Source organism: Tamandua tetradactyla, chromosome 13 (assembly GCF_023851605.1).
Source record: "Tamandua tetradactyla isolate mTamTet1 chromosome 13, mTamTet1.pri, whole genome shotgun sequence".
In the NCBI taxonomy this organism is placed as follows: domain Eukaryota; kingdom Metazoa; phylum Chordata; class Mammalia; order Pilosa; family Myrmecophagidae; genus Tamandua; species Tamandua tetradactyla.
This window is the reverse complement of record NC_135339.1, coordinates 52,710,737-52,734,841: the sequence shown is the minus strand read 5'-3', so window position 1 is coordinate 52,734,841 and position 24,105 is coordinate 52,710,737. Positions and strand designations below refer to the sequence as shown.

At 34.2% G+C, this 24,105-nt stretch overlaps 1 protein-coding gene across 3 annotated transcripts in view; it reads right to left on the bottom strand.

The window, feature by feature from the left end:
* Nucleotides 1-24,105, bottom strand: part of IDE (insulin degrading enzyme) — a 124,208-nt gene that overhangs the window by 48,105 nt on the left and 51,998 nt on the right. For all 3 annotated transcript variants that reach the window (XM_077125432.1, XM_077125431.1, XM_077125433.1), the window contains exons 3-11: nucleotides 22,781-22,988; nucleotides 20,274-20,443; nucleotides 13,046-13,168; nucleotides 7,949-8,061; nucleotides 7,238-7,400; nucleotides 6,455-6,547; nucleotides 5,912-6,003; nucleotides 4,798-4,878; nucleotides 3,159-3,262 (exon numbers count right to left, since the gene is read on the bottom strand). In XM_077125432.1, coding sequence (XP_076981547.1) covers nucleotides 3,159-3,262; nucleotides 4,798-4,878; nucleotides 5,912-6,003; nucleotides 6,455-6,547; nucleotides 7,238-7,400; nucleotides 7,949-8,061; nucleotides 13,046-13,168; nucleotides 20,274-20,443; nucleotides 22,781-22,988 — 1,147 coding nt within the window. The remainder of the gene's footprint in view (nucleotides 1-3,158; nucleotides 3,263-4,797; nucleotides 4,879-5,911; nucleotides 6,004-6,454; nucleotides 6,548-7,237; nucleotides 7,401-7,948; nucleotides 8,062-13,045; nucleotides 13,169-20,273; nucleotides 20,444-22,780; nucleotides 22,989-24,105) is intronic.

The following is a 24,105-nucleotide window of genomic DNA, read 5'->3' as shown; positions in this document are numbered from 1 at the left end:
ATAGATCTTTTCAAAAAACTAACTTTGGTTTTGTTGATTCTCTCTATTCTCTATTTCTTTTATTTCCACTCAAAGCTTTATTATATTTCCTTCCTTCTGCTTTCAGTTTAGTTTGCTCCTTTTCTAGTTCTTCTCGGTAGGAGATTAGGTTACTGATTCAAAATCTTCTTTTTTAAAGTAAGTATTTAGAGCTATAAATTTCCCTCTGAGCACTGCCTTTGCTGTCTCTCATAAGTTTTGGTATGTTGTGTCCTCATTTTCATTTGTTTCATGACATTTCCTAATTTTTTCTGTGATTTCTTTTTTGGACCCATTGATTATGTTTAAGTGTATTCCTTAATTTCCACATATTTGTGAAATTCTCAGTTCTCCCCCTAATGTTGTTTTCTAGTTTCATTCCATTGTGGTTCCCTTTTGAGGAAAATGTGTAAAGAATGAACAAAGAACTCTCAATGCCATATGGAGGCTGTGTGATATTTCTTACGGGTATCCTACGCATGACAGAGCCTAATAAGACTCACAACTAGAAGCTGCATCCACTCTGTAGATTTCTCAGAGATTCATCCACTCCTCTCCTTGAGAAGAGACCTCTACAACATAAGCTGGGAAGCAGAAGAACCTCCACCTCTCAACTTACTTGACTGAGATTTGACTGTGGCTTGACTCACTTGATTGTGACTTCAAGTCAGCACTATGTAGAAATGTTAAGCTGTGAGAGCTGGATGGGACTTAAATTAGAAATAATAGTTTACCTGACTATAGACCTTAAAAGTCAAAATGGTTCCCAAGGAATGAATTCTTGCAAGCAATCCCTGAGAGAGAAAAAGCGAAAAGAATTCCAAAGAATGAGGAGAAATTTCAAAGATAATTGTGATAACCTTCAAGAAATGCTGGAGGGGCCACGGTGGCTCAGCAGGTAAGAATGCTTGCCTGCCAAGCCCAAGGACCCGGGTTCGATTCCCGGTGCCTGCCCATGTAAAAAAAAAAAAAGAAAAGAAATGTAATCCTGTTGGTCTCCAGTGTCATGGAGCAGCTAGAAGGAAAAATGAAAAATCATGGAACTGTAACCCATACCAAACTTTAAAATCTGTTCTATAATTACTTGTTAAAATGTACTTGGAAATTTATTGCTTTTTTGTATACATGTCATATTTCACAATTTAAAAAAAGTAAAAAAAAAAAAATAGTAGAGGCAAAATCTAGAAATGGGCAAACATTCTGATTTTTCAAAAAGGAAAAGGAGTGGAGCCTAAAACCAGAAGCCAATAGATTAGGCATTGGCCCCTGACAAAATTAATTCATCTTTAAAACTACCCTTAAATATCTGTATAGAAAAGATTTTTAACTAAAAACCAAGGTATTTCATTATCTCATTACAATTTTAAAATTCTAAAATTTTGATATTTATCTGAAGTCACCCAAATATTCTATCATTAAATAAAAATATTTAACTGAATATTTGTATTTAATATTTATTTGCATTAGCTAAAATGTTTAACTGAATATATAACAAGTCAGGTGAAATCTGATTAGCAGGCTTTTCTTTGAAGAAATGAGGTGATCAGAGTACCTCATCCACCTAAAAGTGACAATTTATAAGCAAGCTGTATAAAGCCAAAGAGAGAATCTTGAAGGCAATAAGAGAGAAGCTACTTGTTACATACAAGGAGCCTCAATAAGATTAACAGCTTATTTCTCATCAGAAACCATGGAGGCCAGAAGGCAGTGCGATGACATATTTAAAGTGCTAAAAGAAAAAATACAAAACCATTCTTCAAAAATGAAAGAGTAGGGAGTGGTGTGACAGTGGCTCAGTGGCAGAATTCTCATCTGCCACGCTCGAGACCAGGGTCCAATTCCCAGCGCCTGCCCATGGGGAAAAAAGAAACAGTATGGTGCACAGGTGGTTCAATGCTTGCCTGCCATGTAGGAGACCCAGGTTCAATTCCTGGCCCATGCACTGCTCCCCCCACATCCCACCGGCCAAGAAAAAAAGAGTAATTAAAACATTCCCAAATGAAAAAAGCCGAAGGAGGTTGTTTCCAGGAGACTTGAACTACAAAGAATGTTAAAGGAAGTGCTTTATATTGAAATGAATGGAGATCAGACAATAACGTGAAGTCAAACAAAGAAATAAAGATCTCCGGTAAAAGTAACTACACAGGTAAATATGAAGGCCAGTATTATTTTATTTTTCATGTGTAACTTCCATTTTGCTTTACTACATGATTTAAAGGACACATGCATGCAAAATTATTACAAACCTATATTACTAAGCACACTCTATAAAGATGTAGTCTTGTGACATCAACAACATAAAAGAATGGATGGAAACAGTGGGGTTTTTCATATGCTATTGAAGTTAACTTGTATCAATTCAAACTAGATTGTCACAATTTACAGTGTTAATTGTAACCACTAAGAATATATCTGCCAGATTGTTGATTTATGAACAAGTGCTCTATAAACATATTTATACGTTCCAAGTAGAATCTGAAAATATGTGCCTGAGAGAGAAAAGAAAAAAGCAAAATAGCATGTTCTTCAACTATACTGCTTCTCTGACTTGACTTCCAAGGATATAGATAAAATTTGATTTAAGGCAGAAATCTTATGTAGTAGCTCATAAGCTCCTTGGGCTGTTCCTCTCCTAGGTGGAAAACTTCTATTATGCTAAGTGCTACAATTTTTGGTCTCCTGGCTCACCACTGGTCAGTAAGAAGGATTCTGAGACTGTAATCTTTAATCCCACTTAGAAAAAAGAGGGTTCCCTCACTTATTAATAAGAGCCCAGATAGGTGAGTTGATATCTTGGACATGTGATTTAGGATGAAGCCATGTTAAGATGATTTATTATTAAATTCAATTCATGATAATGAAATTATGATTAAGTTAAAAAAAAAGTCCTCACCTTTCAGACATACTATTGCAAAATAATCTAGAGTAAGGAATACAAATAAAGAGGAAAGGGTACAGATGAAAAAGACTGTTCATGTATTGGTAACTGATGGAGCTGGGCGCTGGTTAATTACATTATTCAATTTTTATATTACACTTGTAAAAAGTTTTAAAACATTTTAATCGCAATTTTAAATTTTCAGATTCTCATCATTACTGAAAATTCCATATGTAACAGTAAAATCTGTAGTATGACTCACCTGACATTTTCTGGTCTGAGTTTATCAAGAACCATCTCTATTAAATCAGGTCTAAATTCCTCCAGCAAATATTCAGCTGTGAGCACTTCTTCTAGGGGATAATACTTTTGAAAAGGAAAAAATAAATAAATAAAATGTGCTACTACAGAGTTTAACATTTATTAAAGCAAAGAGATCTCTAAGACATTAAGTCCATTATTTTATGCCCTCTCTTCCTTCAGTTATATTTTACTCCACTAAAAAAATTTCTACAGCTTTGAATCTTTTCTCTTTTTACCAAAGCTTTAAGCAGTTTCATATCGTGGAACGATTTTGGAGTTAATCCCCAAATACATACGCATTATAGATACTAAAATCATATTTCTTTAAAGAAAAAGTATTAATAATTACGTACTTGTTAATGGAGAAAATTTGATGGTGAATACTGATACCTATAGGATTCTTAATATAAAGTACAAACATTTTTGTGAACAGAATTTCTCTCAAATTTTTTTTTTCTCTCAAATTTTTATAAATGAAATTAGATAAACATTTAGAAAGCTGTTGTGGGAAAAAATGGCTTATATTTTTGGCTAGCCTAGAAAATAATGTAGAAGTTCCCTTTAAGTAAGAGCAACTTCAAATATACTGAGACTGATTGGTTCATACATTCAATAAATGTTTAATGAACACCTATTGTGTGCTAGGCACTGTTCTAAATACTGTATATGTAAATGCAGACAAGAGAGATGAAGTCTCTGTTCTCTAAGGAGCTTACATTATAATTGGGAAGGAGGATGACAATAAACAAACACGGTGATTTTAGTTAATGACAGGAGCTATGAAGAACTTAAAACAGGGCAGGGGCAAAATTTTAGATTGGGAGGTCAGGGAAAGCCTCTCTGAGGAGACATTTGAGTGGAAATTCGAATAATAAAAAAAACATAGTCTACTAAAGATCGGAGAGTATAGTGTTATAGGTAGAGAAAACTGCAAATGCAAAGGTCCTAAGAGGGAGGAATATAATGCTTGAAGATCAGACAGAGAGCCAGAATAGCTGGAAGTGGGCTGGAGAGTGGAATGAAATGCAGAGAAAGATAAATGGGGACCAGATCACCTTGTAGGTGAAGGTGGATTTTGGATTTTATCTAAACTTTGATGGGAAACCACTGGAAGATTTTAAGCAGAGGAGTAAAATGCTCTGATTTTGGCTTTAAGTAGATAACTGAGACGGGAAAAATAAACTACTGGGAGACAAGAAGGAAAATGGGGATCCCAGGTCAGAGGCTATTATGGGAGTCTATGAGAGAAGCCGTGTGATAGCTTAGACTAGGCCAGTAGCAATGGGGATGGAGGAAAGTGGATGATCTATAGCTTTCACATACGTAGTTCTTGACACATTACATTACTGAACAAATATTAAAAACCAATAACCAAAATGCCTATGTAGTGAAAAATATTACAGATGATAATTTTTAGGATGAAAAAATTAAGAATTTAAACATGTGTTGACATCAAAGTTTCCCTGATTACTACAGGGTCTAAAGTTTCATACTGCAGCTTCAATTTTTATCATTCATGTAATATTAAAAGCAATACCTGTAAAATCACTAAAATATTCTGCACACCAATGTACACAATAAAATGACAACAAACTTACATGCAGTATTCCTGCAATCTTTGATGTATAGCCCCGTGGCCTCTCTTTATCTTTAAATCTAAAAGCAACTGCATTCAAGTCCTAAAATGAAAGTTAATCCAATTAGACATATGACAACTAATATTTAGAAATGAATTTTTTAGTGCTTGGTTTACACTATACTATATACATTCTACTCCATATTTAAGTTTACTCACACTTTGAAAAAATATCTATGCTTGTATGTATAGAAATGTATAGAACATGGAAAAAAATTTCTTAAAGTTTACAAAACTCAATCCATCCACCTAGGCTTAAAATCAAAAGCATAATAGGTAAAAATTTTGAATGAAAATTATATGATTCTACACCCTAAACTGCTGAAACTATTAGTCAAAAATTAGGAAAACTGTATGGAAGAACCTTGTGAGATTGACAGAGGACCCATTCAGGGAGTGCACCCAGATTAGAAGTTATTGTCATAATTTTTAACAGAGTTTATACCTCTAAACTTTTATCTACGTAAAGAGGATGTCTCCTGTGCTAAAACATATTTCAAACTCTTGATAAGCCTTAAATATAAAGTACATATTTTAAAAAACTCTCTTAAAGAAGGCTTTAAAAAAATTGGAAGATGAGCATCTTTTTTTTAAAATGCAAAAAAAAAAAAAAGATAGCCAGGCTTTTCCATACATGCAATAATAAAATCACTTTTAAGAACACAATCATACATAGAATGATTCACTATTTCTTTGAGAAGTTGCTACTGATTTTTATTACCAGGTCTGCAAATGACAGAATTCATGCAGCTTCACTCAGTATAACATAAGCCCTGACATACACCAGCTCAAGAAATTGCTGGGTTTCTTTTGAGGGATGGAAAGGCCATCTAGCTCACTTCCCTCTTCTTTCCTAAAAAAAGCTACATGATGCCTAACCTTTAACGTGCCCCAGGTTGTTAGATCAGACTAGTACCTCTAAGCTTTAACTAATACTATGCATTGCAGAATTTTTTAATTTAGATTTAAAAAATAATTTAAAAATTTAACTGGGACTTAAATTCAAATTAATTCACATTTATATTTGCTTTTGAAAAATAGATTTCGTAAGAAAAATTTTGGTGAAACAAAGGTACCTTGCACTCTTGGAAAACCCATTCTTGAGGTCCTTCTGCACGTAACTTCTGAATGTATTGAAACATGTGCAAAATTATATCTTCAACATGTACTGGAAAAAAGGGGCACACTTAAAAACCATTCAGTCCTTGAATCCTTCAAAGCAGTGAACTCACCCCTAAGGTAAAGTCAGGTAAGTGGAAGATGCTCTCTCTTAGAAAATGAAGTCCTCACCTTCCTGAGACTGGTTTTAGTGCCCCACACACATGGCCCTCTGGGCTCAGGAATATGTGACACAAGAAGCTTTGGAGCAGTAAATAAGCAAATGAGAAGCTAAGTACACACTTTACAAGTGCAACTTAATGATTAGTTGTTAAAGGAGGAAAATTATCCATGAAATGAAGACCAAGTCACACACACAAAATATAATGGATAAGTTGCATGAATTTAATTGTTTACAGCTTTTCAACAGAAAACAGATCCACAACAAAAAGAAGTTAAAAAAAAAGAAAAGAAACATAGGTATTCAATTTTCATTCAAAAACAAAATGGTCAATACTTACATAATCCTTCCTCAGTCAAGTCCACGTTAATGATAAAAAACATAAAACCTCGGGCTCCTTCCTTCTGCCCACCAACAAGAGTATTTACCCAGCCTGCAATGTTCAAAGGAAATCAACATGATCGGACATGTGACTTCTTTCAAGACAAGAATTTTCTTTAAAATTCATACCGTATGTTCCCAAGAGATTAAAATAAACCTCTTGTAGAAAAGATCTAAGGAAAAATCTATTTAGAAAAAGGAGTTTCAGACATTGTGGATGGTTCAAGGATTTTTTGGCCTTAGTGTTTGGTTTAAGACTCTTCAAATCATTTCCAAATCAAGGTTAGATACTGTACTTCAGTGTCATGCAAAAAACAGAGTCTAAACTGAAAAGGGCCTTGGAAATCACCTACTGACTAATTCTAGTACACTCTACTAATTTGAGGGATAAGAGTCAGCAGATAAAAAAGGTGCACGGACACTTATTTCAGAGAGATGATAAAAAAAAATCCATCCGAGCTTTTACTTCCTAAACTCTTTCTCATTTTAAACACACACCATAATCTTTTGAAATATTTTAGCTTCACTGCTGAATACAAAGGTAAAACAGTGTGGGGGGGGGGGGGGGGCGGGGGGGAGGAGGGAAGAAAGCACACTAACAAACCACCTTATCCTCCAATTAGCCCAAGCAGTCTCATTCAGAAAGTTTCCTTCATAGGAAACCATTTTTAAAAAAATGAAAGCCAGAGTATAAAACTATGGTGGGACACTACACTCAGAAGCAGGTGCCCAAAAGACTTACCCTTTGATTTAAGTTCTGATAAGAGACTTCCAGGACCTTCATGCCCAATGAGATGACCAAGATAATGGCCAGGATTTGATTTATAGTATTTCTGAAGGTCAGGTATAGGAAATGTCACATAAAGATTTCTAATATCCTTAATTGGTACTATTTTGTAAAGTTGCTAGTAAACAAACACAAAAACAAATCACAAAAGATTAGCTTCATACAACTTGTACGGAATAAAATATTTTTATTATATTAAAATAAAATTTTATTTTATTAAAAATCCTGATTTCATGGAACAATCTCAAATTTAGGAAAGAATCAATTGCCACAGAAAATCATACCAATCAAAAAGAAATAAATGTCTTGAACTCTTTCTTAGTGGAATTTCATTACCTTGGTTGGCAACTCATGTTTGGTCCCAAGGACTTCTGCAGCTAAATAGTTCTGGATGTTTGCTTTCTGGAACTGAGTAATACTTTCAATAGTCTGCCAAGGCTAAAGGTACCCAAACCACTTTTAGCATGTAATAATCGAATAATATTAATTTATTTTTTGGTGGTACATATTCCTGATGTATGTGAATTTTATTTGATTCAATTAACCAGATGAATATGAAAATCTATATAAATAATGAAACCTCCACAATTTTCCATCTATTCTCTGGTAAAGATGTATGTTACATCCATAAATTAAGAAAAAAATACAAGAAATACATGCACTTACTCTAAGATGCTCTTCCTGGAAAGGGTGTTCAGGAAATTCTGGCAATGGGACGTTTTTGTTCTCTACGTCAGAAAATAACTTGACCACCAGATTCGTCAAGTCATCTAAGGATTCTATAAGAAAAGAGACATTGGAAACAGAACGTGAACTAATCATAATATATGATAGGTAATATTTAAGAACGCGAGACCTTCTGAAACATCTTAGCAAAAGCTGGGAATTAAAAATAAAATGCTATTCCAGGTAGATTTTGATTAGTTTACTGGAAAAAATAAAAAAATAAATAAAATGCCTCTGATAAAGCTGAGGCACTCTATTAAATCCCACCAATGCCTACACAACTTCTAAAGCTGCTAAGGAATACTGATGATGATTATGCCTCACACTTGTCTAGCCCTTTATACTTTAACATATTTTTTCACAAATAGTATCTTGCAATAAGTTTAAAATAAATATTAGAAACAGAATAGAATAGCTGCATTTGAAAAACTAATTTTAATTGATCTACAACTCCCAACAGGCATATATTGACCCATTAACAGATAGATTATAATATTCACCTTACAGACACAGTCAAACCCATTTAAAAAATATTTTTTATTGCAATATCTTCATGTACCATACAGTCCATCCAAAGCATACAATCAATGGCTCATAATATCATCATATACTTGTATATTCATCATCATGATCATTTCCAGGACATTTGCATCACTCCAGAAAAAGAAATAAAAAGAAAGAAGAAAAATACCATACAGTCCATACCCCTTACTCCTCCCTCTCACTGACCACTGGCATTGCACTCTACCCAATTCTTCTTTTACCCCTTATCCTCCCACTATTATTTATTTATTTATTTGTCCTTATTGTTTTTTACTCATCTGTCCACACCCTGGATGAAGGGAGTACCAGCCACAAAGTTTTCACAACCATCCCTGGGAGTCATGTCCCACGCTGCAGGGGAGATTTATACTCCTGGGAGTTATGTCACACGTAGGGGGGAGGGTGGTGAGTTCACCTAACGAGTTGGCTTAGAGAGAGACTAAGCCTATTTTTAAAAGTCAAATGAGAGTTTACAAGTGTTTAATTCTGTGGGGGAACAGTGTAAAACAGTGAAAAGAATCCTGAGTGAGGGTATCAGATCATTTGAATTCTAATTCCATTTTCATGAATCAAATGTATCAAACTGACTCCTTAGGCAAAATGGATAAGATGATCACAAATGTCTTTCAGGTCTAACATTATATATGATTCTGTACAAGAATGTATCAAAATCACAAAAAGTCTTATAATTGCTAACACTATATGGCCATGTAAGTGATGTTCTTTATTTTTATTTATTTTGGCTAAAAATGACAAAAGTTTAATTTTCAAAGAACAGCACTGTGCCGTCAGCTATCATACCTGAATGAGTCCACATGGCAAGGACTGTGGATATTCAGTGGTCATCTATATGAACTTATGACCGAGGATCAGATATTCTCATCTCCTCCATGCCTTGACACCACATAAGTCCCAGTGTATTAGAGATGGAAACCTCACTTAGGGACCAAGGGAGTCAAAGTGTCAGAAATTATGGTGTTATAGAAAGTAGTTACAATTCTTGAACAAGTGCATTTGTGGACCAAGATTTATTTGTATGTTTCACATGATACAAGGGGAAAACTCTTTCTCTAATAATTCAGTACCCATCTCAGACTATTTCCGCAAATCCAGTGTGCCCAAAAGTCACAGAGGGCTGTGAAGCCAGGGCCGGAAGATGCCAGACAAAGCCAATGTTTTATGTTTTCACCTGTACACATTCTTTCAGAAGGAGTTATACTTGTAAATGTTTGCAACGATACATGTACAAAATGTTCACTGCAGCACTGTTTATAAAACAAAACAAAACAAAACTGGAAATGACCTAAATATCTACCAATGTGTAGATGATATGAAACATCTACAATATTGCCATTTCATGCAGCCATTAAAGAGAATGAAGGCGAGAGATACATATACTGATGTGAAAATATGTTAAAGCTCTATTAAGTGAAAATTGCAACAGTAAAGGTCGTATAATCTCATTTAATTTTCAAAAAAGACATACATGTATGTGGGCATATTAACAAAATTCTACTTTTTGAGGTATAACAAGAAACGACTTGGGTGACTATCTTTGAAGAGATGGCATAGGGGTTGTAAGCTGGGATGAGGAAGGACACGCCCTTCATTTTATACCTTTCTACATGGGATGAATTTTTTCCAAGTGTACATATTACTATTATTCTAAAAAAAAAAAGTTCAAAAAATCTTGTTTATAAACAAGATTACCACTAAACTTGATTCTGTCTCCTAAAAAAAGAGGTTATTCATAAATGGCATACACATTCATCATTTGTTACTGCCAGTAAGTATTTTAACTTAAATAAGAAATTTCCCTTGATATTCTGTGACCTATTTTGAACTTTGCCATGAATTCTCTGAGAGCATTTAATCACTATTTGAGAAGTATTTTTATAAGGTATGAAATTCTCTTTTAGGCTTACAAATGTGGGTATTTGCATTTTACTTTAAAAATGTACCTATTTTCACCTCAATATTTTTGGCACATATGAAGGATCCCAAAATTATCCAGACCAAATGAAAGGCACATTAGTGGCTGCTTGTTACATGGCAAGTGAACTCAAGTATAGAGGGGTATATTGGGAGTCAGAGATGTCAGAGACATTTGTATGTAAAGACCAGTCATGTGATGTGAAACAAGGTGGGCAGTCAATGCAGATTTGTCAACTTTAAGGCTGAATGACAGCGAGACCCTTTAGACCAAGGTTCTACCAGGTTTGCCTTTCCTCTTGGGTATTTCTAACCTAGAAGCATAAAATCATATTGTAGCTGAACAATACTGCACAGTCACATCTTCTCTACTAAGCTGTGTCTACCAGAAATCAGGGAACTGAGTTTCTTTTATTTCCAAATCATTAGTGCATGGCAATCCCAGTGTCTGTACTTGACAGTACCTGTCTATCAAGTGTTCAGGTAAGTACTGTTGCCACAACTAGAGGGATGACCCATGGATAAATACAAACAAAAAAACTTTCGTCCCCCATGACAGAGATTCCTCTACATGCTTATTCTTCCTCTCCATTTCCCAACGATGAATAAGCTAATTATTATTAATTCCCTAAGAGATGCTATTTTCTCCTCATATTTCTGCACTTTAAGGACCTTGTCCATTGAGCTCAGCACAGGCAGTCACACTGTAAGAATGACATATGAAATCAGGACACTGAAACATCTCATTTGTTCTACTTACGCTTTCACTTCCACATATGTGGAATTCATATTCCACAGTATGAATACTTTGCCTGAGTCATATGGTACCATATTACTTGCCCAATAAATGTTTATTAAAATAAGGTGTTTTATCTTAAATACAACATAGACAAAAATGCACTTAAGTATCTATTCCCAGGAACTGGGTTCTAAATACCAAATGATATTTAGCACTCTAGACCTACCTACAGAATTTTAGAGCGTGCTTTTACTTAATTTATCAGCCTCACTCCTTGGACCCATTTTATATCCTGGTTCCTACTACTTACTTTTCTTTACTAACTTAAAATATATACAGTTGTTTATTTTCTAATTAGAAAAGTAACACTTGCCAATAGCAGAAAAGTTAGAAACAAAAGTCACCTAAAATCTCAGGAATATGGACCTCTAAGGGTAGTTACCTTTTACAGGATATTTGCTATGTGCCAAGCACTATGCTTAACATTTTATCAGCATTCTTTCCACTAAAACTTACAACAGCATGAGATACTATGTTTACAGAAGCAAAAACAATTCAGAGAACTGAAGTAACTTTGTTAGTTCAGTCACATAGCGAGTAAGTGATATATTTGGCATTCAAATCCAGCTGTCAAATTCCAGAGTGTGAGTATTTTACTATTCTACACTATTAAATTTCTAGTATATGCTTTCCATTTTTTCTTTATGTCTACCCCATATGTCTATTAAGAATTTTAGTAAGTCTTAAATGGAATTAACAGTACATAATTTTTTGAAGGGTGATTTTGTTTTTTATTTGGTATGTTAAGAATATCTTCCATGTTATTAAAATGTTGTCATAAAATTGTTTATTTGTTCAATATATATTTACCAAATGCTTATGATGTGCCAAGCATTAACGCAGGCACTGAGGTTAAAGTGGTAAACAAAATAAAGTTTCTGTCTCAAGTAATTTATGTTCTAGTAGGTTGGAAAACACTAATAAAAAAAACACTATTTCAGGTGGTAATAAGCTTTATTGAAAAAAAAAGAGCAGGTACATGGATAGAGTGGAAAAAAGGGATGCTATTTTCCATAAGATGTTCTATTAGTCTTAAGATCAATATTTAACCAATCTCCTATTAATGGACATTTAGATTGTTTCTAAATTTTCACTAATATATACTATACTGAGAGAAACACCCTTGTAACATCACTTGTTTGAACTCTAGTTATTTCCTTAGGTTGCATTTTTAGAAGTAGAAATGAATCTGTACTTTTAAAGGATGATGCATTTTGTTAAATTGCCCTCCAAAATGACTAGAGCAATTTTAACTAGTACCATCAATACCAGAGTAAACCACTCACTCTCCATACTGGGTATTACTTAAAATAAAATAAAAATACTACAGGAATTTAATAGATGGAGATAATACATTATCATTGGTAAATCTGCATTTTTAAAATTAAACCTGCTGTTTATGTTTTAAATAGCTTTTCCAGTTTATCATCTCTGCCTTTTAATTTTGTTCTAGTTTTTAAATTGTTATAGTCAAATGTATCAATTTTTTCCTTTAAAACGTCTTCTTGTTTTTATATGCATAGAGCACCTATTACTAATTTGTATCTTCTTCAGATCTCCATTTAAACACCTAAGCTTCTTTTTGAAACACAATGAGATAAAAAAAAACCAAAATCCCCTCCACATATTCTCTAACAAATAGATCATTTTCAAGTCTTGAGCAGATAAATTGCTGTATCTTATATCCTTCTTTCAATATTATGAAAAGCCAAAATGGAAAGAGAAGATTATCTAATTCTGTGGACATTATTAAGGAATCTTACCTCGACCCAAAACACAAATAGCCATTAAGTTAGATGAATAATAAGTAGAATGGAATTTCAGTAGCTCTTGTCTTACATCAATGCCTTCTTGGTTTGGTCTAGTCTCTAAAGTATATTTGTTACCTGAAGGGTAGAAAAAGCATTTCTTAGAAAAAAGCAAAATATATAGATTTATTACTGACATTGCTATAAGATGAACTTAACAGAGTTCAAATTAACACATATAGTCAAATTTGTTTGAATGCAGGCCGGATAAACATGATGGTACAGTACAAACTAATAACATTTTAAACTATAAAGAGTTTTCCCTAAGAATCTTAAAGTGCTTTATAAAAATTATACTTCTTAAAATCCCTGTGAGATAGGGGGTATTATAGGCACTTCTAAGATAAAATGAGATCCACATGGCCTCTAGTCATATTTATTTTTAATTTTCAATTCTCTTTGTGCTCCATAATTAACTGAACAGTCACTAAGGGATCTTCTGGAACATGCCAAGTTACTTGTGAAAGAAATTTACTATTTTCAGCTGAAGGATTAACTTTTTTTTTATGCTATATGGTGGGGGTCATATTTCATTCTTTTTCCATGTGAGTATCCCATTATTGCAGCACCATTTGTTGAATTTTTGTTTGTTTCTTCCTTTGCCTGTTTTTGGAGAGTGCATGGTCTGGGAATTAAACCTGGGTCTCCTGCATGGCAGGCAAGAATTCTACCACTGAACTACCCTTGCACCCCCTTGAAGGATTAAATTTGAGGTATGAATGCTCATGGATTTGATTTAGACCGTAAAAACAGGATACCGTGCTATTTTTATAAATTTTAAGTGATATATATATAGTATATCACTATGAGATCTCTTCTAAAATTTTAATAACTAATTCAATTAGAGTAATATGCAAATCAAAACCACAAATCAAACCCTCAAAACACTTTTCTAACAAAGACTTTGCACTTCAGGGACCAGGAGAAAAAATTCCAATGATCAGTGTCTCTTCAAAAATGGCAACTTGACTGGAAATATCCTTAAATCTTAGTAAAATAACTTTTATCGATGGTCCTGCTTATACTACCTAACTGGTTTCTGTCTTTCATCTGCAAAGATGGAATTATGGTAGAACATAGTCTTGACATGGTTCATTTTTTCCCATGTGATTTAGTAATGGGCTGGAACTGGGAAAATCCCTCTCACTAACTCAGATGCTTAGAAAAAGCCACCAGATGGCATCCTCACATCCAGTCTTTGGCCAGTTAGGGTTGCGTAGCACTAAGCCAAGAATCATACCCCAAAATGCTCGAATCAACAGATTTAGTGAAGAGTGATGTTACAGTGTGGGAGAAAGCCCAGCAAGTGCTCATTCCCTTTTTTCAATCACAAGGCAACCACATGTATTCACACTTACCGTAAGTAACTACCACTCAAGTTTCTAGGTTCTTAACTAACTCGCTCTGTTCCCCACCTAAGACTCATTGCATTTCTAGATCTGCTCTACTTGGGGTCCTGAGACATCCCCTCGTTCTATGAGGGGTTCAGGTACTCTTTAAAGTATTCAGAGTCTTAACTCCTCAGGGGGAAGAAAAGCCACTTGTTGGGGTATGGTTTGCAGTTCTCTCATATCAAGGGGAAATCTGAGTATTGACATTACCTTCCGCTTCTTTTAAACGAAGATTCGAAGGGCCTCAGTTCCAGGCCTGCTGCACTACCTTACGCTATGAGTTAAGATCAACAAACGAGTACCCAAGCTTGGAGAAATTAAATTTCATTTCACCATTATAAATGTGCTAAGTTAGACCAGATTTTCAGTCTAAATGTAACCTGATTTCCCAATAACAATCTGGTCAATAGCATGGGTTAAAAAAATCAATTCAAAGCTTACAAAGATCATGACTTTTATACCGAACTTAAAAATTTTTCAGGTTGATCAGCTCAAGCTCAACCTGCCTCGATTTTTGATGTTCCTGAGTATCTTATCAATTCCAACTCCCACCCCTTTAACTTTAGGTCTTTTGGTTTGTTAGAAGTCAGAATAGAGGTTTCCTTAATGGAAAGTGACTTCAAAGAAGCACACAGGGGGTTAGTGCGGTACTGGTAATATTTTGTTTCTTGACTCGGTGCTGGCTCCATGGTGTGCTCGGTTTTTGAAAACTCATTGAATTTTCCATGGTTGAGTGAGACACCTTTATAAATCTCCTATTTATAGATATCTCCTATTGGTTCTGTTTCTCCAAAGAATACTGACTAATACAGGTATGTATCAGGAAGTGGACTCCCTGGGTTGAAAAATATGGATGTCACTTTATTATTAGATGCTGCAAAACTGCTGTAAAATGTGGTTGCACCAAATCATTTTCCCAACAGAGTAAGACTGTCTATATTTTGACAGTTCACCTACACAAGACTTGATTTTGAATGACTTTCGGTTGTTGCCAATCTGATGGGCATGAAATGGTATCATCTTGGTTTACTCTGCATTTTCCCGATGGAACATCTTTCTTATATTTATATCCTGTGAACTCCATATTCACATCCTTTGTCTATTTCTCTAGTGAACTGCTTATCTTTTTTCTTATTTACAAGTTTTTTGCTACATGTTTTGCAAATATCTTCACTGGGTAAGTGACTTGTCTTACTTTTATGTTTATTTTGAACAGAGTTTTTAAATTTTAACAAAGTCAAATTTATCTTTAAATTTATGGCTCACCTTTATCCCTATGGTTTGTACTTTGAGCATTTAAGGACAGTTTCCTTATCGTAAGATAAACAAAAAGTCTCCCACATTTTCTTATAAAAGTTTTAAAATTTTCTTCCTGTAATTAGGTCTAATCCACCTGGAATTTATTTCTTGTGCATGGTATGAAGTGAACATCTCATTTTATTTATTTCCATATGATTACCTAATTGTCCCTGTACACTTATCGAAAGGTCCATCCATTCTTTACTCATTTGTAATGTTCTTGTTTTACATCACTATTACATATATTTGTAGACTGTTTCCAGAGTTTACATTCAGTGTTACTGGTACATTTGTCTATTCCTGCACTATTCCACTATTGGCAATACTTAGAGCTTTATAACAAGTCTTGATTATCTAGTAGAGGTATCCCATCCTTGTTATTTTTCAAAGGTGTCCTGACCCTCTACTTCTTATTAATTTTATAATCAAATTTAACAAGTTCCTCAAAAAAATTTACAACTTTCAACTGGTACTGCATTGAATTTAGATAAATTTGTGGTGAATATGCATCTGTGTGAAATCAAGTTTTCCATCCATAAACATGGTTTATTTCCCCATTTTTTCAGGCATTCTTTTATATCCATTGTAAATTTCTCACTCTACTTTTGTTGGATTTAATTCTAGATACCTTATAGCTTTTGTTCATATTGGTGAATGAAATCATTTTTCCTTTAACATTTTTCTAATTGATTACTACTGATACACAAGAATGTAATTTTATTGTTTCTTTTTCTTTTTTGTTAACCTTACTATATTATCTTTTTAATGGCTGATCTGAAGATTTTCTTAAATATTTTAATGCAGACAATCATATCTAATAGGAATAAGTTCTGATGAGGTCAGATCTTGATAATTTTGAATTGTCACATTTTTTCCTTGAAAAAATAAAAGGGTGTTTTTGTTTTGCTTTTTACTTTAAATGGAAATAGTTGTGAAATTTCATCATTAATCATGATGTTTGATAAAGCATCATGTTTTTATCAGCTTAAGAGATGTTTTTGTTGTTGCTTGGGTTTTTTTCTTGTTCTTTTTAAAAAATTATCAGTGAGGGCTGAGATTTATCTAATGCTTTTTCTGAGTCTACTGAAATTATTGCCTATCACTTTGGATTACTTAAACTGTGGGTTGAGATCCATTCAACTGTAATGAAACAGATTTACTATGTTGGCAGACAGGACTTTTTTTGAAGGAAAAAGAAAATAATAGAAAGTACCAGATTACATCTCATGATGTAAGATAGATACTATTCAATGAAATTTGTTTCACTACCTACACAAATACTCATGTTCTCTGATTACAAGGTCAAATGTACTTCTTACTGTGAGTTGTATACAAAAAAAGTTAGAAAGCCAGTGATTTTTACCTTTCTGAAGCATGAAAAACCATTCTAAACTATAAACATCTTATTTTAAGGTTTTCTTAAAAATAAATATCACCATGCTTGGTTTTTTTTCTTTGAAAAGGATCTGGGTTTTCCTAATATTATTTAAGATCATAATCCCTTTAATGAACAAAAATGGCCCACATTCACAGAAATATATAATGCTAATAAAAAATAATAATGGTGCGACGGTGGCTCAGGGGCAGAATTCTTGCCTGCCATGCTGGAGACCTGGGTTTGAGTCCCAGTGCAGGCCCATGTCAAAAAAAGAAAAGAAAAGAATTAAGCATGAGTTTATAGCAAGGATCCTTCTTAGAATTACATATATAATTTATGGGGTGAGGGTATACATTTTTCATTATATTTTCAAAAGTATTGTGATCTTAAAAATGAACAGATCCTCTATTTTAAAAAATTAAATGCTAATTTATATTTTTAAAACCAGAAAACAACTTAGAATCTGCATTACTTATATCTCATTTTCTGTACTTTTGCACTGAGTCTGGCTCACTCATCTCTTTACTGTTTATAACCTAATTCTTTGCTGACTAAATGTCTAGCCTTATCAGTAGTTATAAAAAATATATATATGCTCTTGGGTGGGCAATGGTGGCTCAGTGGCAGAGTTCTTGCCTGCATTCCAGAGACCTGGGTTCGATTCCCGGTGCCTGCCCATGTAAAAAAACAAAAACAACTATGCTGTTAAACTTCACCCATACATATAAGGCCATTTAACCTATCCCTTTGACCATTACTTCCAAAACCTTCCCTAAGGATATTTTAAAATTATTCCTTGCTTGTGACCAGAAGTAGTATTACCTTATTCACTGAATTTATTTCTGAAAGATTTGGGGCTGCTTCTTGTTTATGCTGATTGCTTTGTCATCACTGAGGCTATTAAAAAGGAGGCGAGATCTACACAATAGCAGTATTGTTGGTGTAAGTATCTAACCTACCAAAGGGACTACTTTATAGGACAACAATTATTTGGAAGTAATGATTTTGAAATTTATTTTTTAAAACTCACATGAATGTTCATGTTCTCCGTGGAAGCTACTTTTCAAACAACTAAGCATTACATAGACATTTTAGGGACCATAGATTCATCTTAACAATGATGTTGAAATTGAGTGGCAAGTACTAGAAGTTTAAAGAATAAAATCACTACCTCTAATTGAAATTTCTAAAAACTCCTTCTAATTCTGTAAAGATCTGTTAACTTCCCAGTGCTACTGGCTATTGTAGAATGGTATTCAAATCTAAAGGAAGTTCTGTCTTTATAAACTTAAAAAAAAAGTTTTCCAAGTTAACTTAGATACTAAGCATAAACTTAAAAAAAAAAGTTTTCCAAGTTAACTTACATAATAAGCATAAACTTATAGGTACACTAAATTTATTTTTATGCCATTTTATAATCTCCAAAGCAGTAATTTAAAATGATAGCAATCTCAAAAATGATTACCGCTGGTGAATAGAAGAGGAAAAGGTAGACTCTTTTTTTGCTTTATTTTTATTGTAAATACTTTCATACTGTTTAAACATTCAGTTTAAACATGCAATGAAAATTGAATAAGGAAAAGGGAAAATTATAAAATCAAGCATCTCCACATTTATTTTGGTTTTGCACCTGTCATCTTTACCTCTTATCAACTTAAGAGCAGGGATCAGGTCGTCTATAATTTTCTATCTCCCACTGAGCCATCCCCATAGCAGATGCTATGTATCTGGATGAGTTGAGGTAGAGGCAATGGGGGCAGAGGAATTCAGCAAGTCTTGATGTGAGCATTTAGCTCAAAAGCACTTTCATTTGGAAGGTAGACTTGAGAAAAGAAGAATTTATTTATTATATCTCCATTTGAAATGCTGGTTAATATCTTTTCACAACTCTAACTGCTCCGCTCCTTAAACATTTAGAATCTTATTTGAACGGGATAGCCAGAGTAACCCTCTAGGGGGCTAAGTAACTGCTTATCTCACTGTTACTACAATTTATCCAACGCCAGGAGTCCTACTGCTGTTTGACAACCTTCTTTCTGAGCTACTAGCAAAAATCCTAATCAGCTGGTTACATTAACCACTTCCTTCTTATTGCTCCTAAACTCTGAATTCAATTCTATACCTTGTTATTCAGCAGACCTGCTTTATGTTTGATCACCCCTCTTCTCAATAACTTATCACTTTCTCCATGAAACTAATATATCCAACCTTCAGCTTCATCTTAGGTCAGGAATCACAAATACAGGTGCCTATTTTTATAGGAACCAGGCAGATAACATAGTAAGTGTGGGAACATGGTTTAAGAAATAACAGAATAATAGTGATGTAACAGCCACTTCTCAACTCCAGACTGAGAGTTAAAAAGAGTAGGACAGACAACCTGGAGGTTTAGTACTCCACAGGGTCAAAAGTACATAGATTTTTAAAAATTCTTTTAAAAATTCTCCGATAAAGGTTGTGGCAGTTTGGAGATGCAGGTACCCAGAAAAACATGTTCCTAAACTTAATCCATTCACGCGGGTGTGAACCCATTATAAATTGGACCTTTTATGAGGTTACTTCGGTTGAGGTGTGACCCACTTTAATCAGGATGTGTCTCAATCCTATGACTGGACTCCTTTGTAAGTGGGATGACAGAGGAAAAAGCAATAGAGGGAAGAGCCAGAAAAGGAACACCAACAGAATCCGGAAGAGAAGGGAGAGGCCGGGAAGGACTGCCATGTGCACTGCCGCATGACAGAGGAGCCCGAGAACAAGGACCGCCAGCAGCTAGCCCCTGAATGTCACAGGCTTCAGGGAGAAAGCATCACCTGGAGGATGCCATGACTTGGACTTCTTCCTGACCTCAAAACCATGAGTCATTAAATCTTCATTGTCTGAGTCATCCCACTGTGTGTCATTTGCTTGAGCAGACAAGAAAACTAAAGCAAAGCTGTTATTATTTCTTGTAAATAAAGAACAGAGGAAACCAGGAAAAAAAAAAAAGAATAGGGTAGGTAGGAATGAGTTCTGAAATCTTCTATCTTGAAGTATAAAACAACAGAATTGTGCAAAGTGGCCATGAGTTTAAATGAGGTCAAGTGGAACTAATGCACGAAAGCTGCTGTTGACAAACCTGTCCCAAATTTGTGGAAGGGGTGCGTGGGATTCCCTGTAGCTTTTTCCAGCTGAAAGAGTCTCCAGGCATCGTTCATCACATTCTTCTCGTGTTCTGAATCAACTGCATTCACCTCTCTGTCTTTACAGCTCTCATCAAACAAGGGGCAGAGGAAAAACTGTGCAAACCTAAAGATGTGAAACACAGATAACTTGAAAGCTTTTATTTTAAAAGAGAACTCTTTTATAATTATATATTTAAAAACTTATCAGCGGAAACATGAATTATGCAGCATCAGAAAAAACTACCATTGCTACTAAGAAAAATGGAATATAAATAAGTCCTATATAACAGAAAAACAGGACATTGGACATATGGAAATACAGAGAAGTCTGTCCATTCCAAGATCCTAAATAATTAGTGAAAATATTAAAAGAGCAATGCCAAAATGTGAAGCCAGACCAACAGCAGCAGGCTATTTAAGATTTATAATTTGGCATGTCCATGAAAGATCTTGTTATATGTGGCTAATTCTCCAGAAAAACAAAAAGGCAGGTGATAGTTTTTAGGCAAATATATCTTAAATTTACAGTTTCAAGTAATTTTACTAAGACTCAAGCACCTTCGGTGAAACAATTTAAGTTATCCACTTTTAAAAGGCTCTATTTGTTTTTCTTCCCCCCTCTTATGGAGAAAAACAACCAAAGCTTACCTAGTAGAAAAATACAATGGACTGAAAAATCTGAGGTACAATATAATAGCTTGACTAAGCCATGATTACGGTATTTTATGAAATAGTAACACAAACAATCTACAAATTTTCAATAAGCAGTGATTCCATGAATAATATGATAAGTTACGTTAACCTAAGTAATAAGCTTTTCTTGAAGGTTTTCTTTAATAATAGTACCAAAGTTTAACTACGATACCTTTAGTTAAAAACTTAACTCTCTTATGTAAGGTTGCGATTTTGTGTGTGTGTGTATGTGTCTGCGTCAGGTTGTAATTTAAGACATGATTTCATGTCTTAAGAATTTTTAAGAATTCTTCTTAAATAATTTTTAGATACCACCTTACAAAAAAAAGATTCAAAAATTCAGATGAAGTCAAAACCAGAGGCTCTGAAAATGGGACTACTATTCAATATGGGTCTTAAGAGACTCTTGGGTCTATAATTATCTCAGCTAAAACACCTCACAGTCCATCTGTCAAGGAGAACATCATCATTTCTTGGTGTTTAAGTACAAAAGTGAATATGATACTGTCCTAAGTATTCACATGCCAATTAATGAGGAATTCCATCTTTGTGGAGTGAAACAAACATATTTCTGGATATGTAGCCTCTTTTCCTACCTCAATACACATAGGCTGGGAAAAGTGCCTAATAGCTACACATTTCATAGCCACATAAGCCCAGACAGAGGATCATGTTCATGACACAGTATAATCAATTTTTTAAAAAGATGCTCTTATACAAGTGTTTTTTACTATGAACCAAGTAACAGACATTTTCCATCATACAGAGATCTACCAGATGAACATCTGCTGTAGCAGGTTAAATTAAATTCAGTGTATGATCCAAGGAAACTCATTAATGGAAGCCTTCTGGGAATAGACGTAAAAGATTACATACCAACACTGCTGCTTCAAGATTGAAATATATGGTAAAACAAGTAAGAAACAGACTACTTTGACCCAGCTACGTATCTTGAACTGATGCCTTTGCCCTGTTAATGTTCGCTGATCTAAGGAATAAATTCAAACTTAGTTGTTTTTTTTAAAAAAATAAAATGACAATGATTAACATAAATAAGCAATAATGGCAAAGTTAAACTTCAATACAGAACCATCAAAAAGTTGCAGAATTACACATACTTGGTAACATAGAAAAGTATAAAATTCACCAAGGAAAAATTACACTTTGAATAATGAATTGAATCACTCATATATTTATATTTTCAAAATGAGAAATGGTTAGCTATATAGAAAACGGAGCAAGAAATTAAATTGGCTTAATAGAGGTTGCTCCAGAAAATACTTTAAAAATGTCCCCAGGGTTAAAACTGCAGGTCAAAACATTCTGTATCCACTAAATATCCTTGAGAAGCAAGAAACTGAAGGAGAAGAGACTATTTAAGGCCTAGCATTCTGGAACAGGAAGTAGGTTTGAAAAAGGGCTCCATGGCACTATCACAGTATATATATATATATATTCATCATGTGTGCTTTGTAGGTAATAACTGATTATAATGGGAAGGGTGATGAGAATTTTATATGTCAATAAAATATTTTATAGACCTGAAGGCTGGTTTAAAATCTTGCCATTAATTTTCCTTTACCACAAAATAAATATCTATCACTCATTTATTTTTAATAAAATACATAGAAAAAAAGCCTACTTAAAATACCTTCTGTTAAACTACAAAGCTATGAGAACATCTTTGTAAAATAATAACAATGAAGATCATGATGATTAATGTGATAAGTTTACAAAGTTAGAGAATTCATAGCGTATGCAGCATTACCTGTCTAGAGCACCTTCTAGGTGTTCATGGGAAACATCAAAATAGTAATTGGTATGCTCTCCACTCGTAAAGGCATTTGAACTTCCTGCGTGCTCACTGAGAAACTGGCTATATTCATTTTCTTTTGGATATTTCTTTGTTCCCAAAAATAGCATATGTTCACAAAAATGACTTAAGCCAGGAATATTTACAGGATCTGACAATGAACCTGAAAGAAAAGAAAAAACATATATAGTAAGTCATTTTAATATGTGGAAAGCTATTAAGTATAGATGAATTACAGATGATCTGGAACTCCAGTTAGCATGACAACTCCAACCATGCAATTGGAGAAAATTAATTCTATGCTGCTCTAAAATAGTATTCAGAAGGCAAACCAGGAGTCAGAACACCCAGATTCTAGCCCTAACTCTTTTTTTTTTTTTTTTTTTTTTTTTTTTTTTTTAGGGAGGAAGGGAAGGAAAGACAGAGAAGGAAGGAAGGATGGAAGGAAGGAAGGGAGGAAGAAAGGGAAACATTTTTAAACATTTTCTTGTTTTATTATATTTTGTTTGTTTGTTTGTTTTTTACATGGGCTGGGGCCGGGAATCGAACCGGGGTCCTCCGGCACGGCAGGCAAGCACTCTTGCCCGCTGAGCCACCGCGGCCCGCCCTCTAGCCCTAACTCTTGACATTAAGGCTAATTAGGACATAAGTTGGTCACTTTGGGCAAATTACTTAACGCTCTATACATTAAATTCCTCATATGTAACACTGGGGGGGGGGGGGAGTTGAATCCAATGTTCCATAACAGCTAGAACTTTCTGACTCTTATTTTATTGTAGGAGACCATACACTATAGTGCTAAGAGCATGGGGTTACAGGTTTGCAGTTCTACTAGCGAGAAAACTTTGAACAAATTACTTCACCTATCTTGCCTCAGTCACTTCTTATATATATTGGGAATAATACATATCTTGGAGGGTTGTGTGAGTACAAATTACATGATACTTGCACACTCTGCACTGTACTAGGCAGTAGTTATTTGTTGAACACATGATTAGCTACTACCTTACTTCCTCAATTCTAAAATGCCACTGAGTTAAGCAGAAGCTTTAGAGAGAGACAAAATATCCAACACTCTACTGAAAGTACATATAAATAAGAAGCAAACATTAAAGCAACATTAAATGTGAAAGAAGTGTGCACATGAAAATTTATAAAATATGGTATTAAGTGTACCAAAGGACAAACATTACTGAAAAGGATGGGAATAAATTTCTCTGCTGCTGGGACTTCTTGGATGGGACTCTAACAAGGGGCCAGTGGTAAATGCATGATTATTT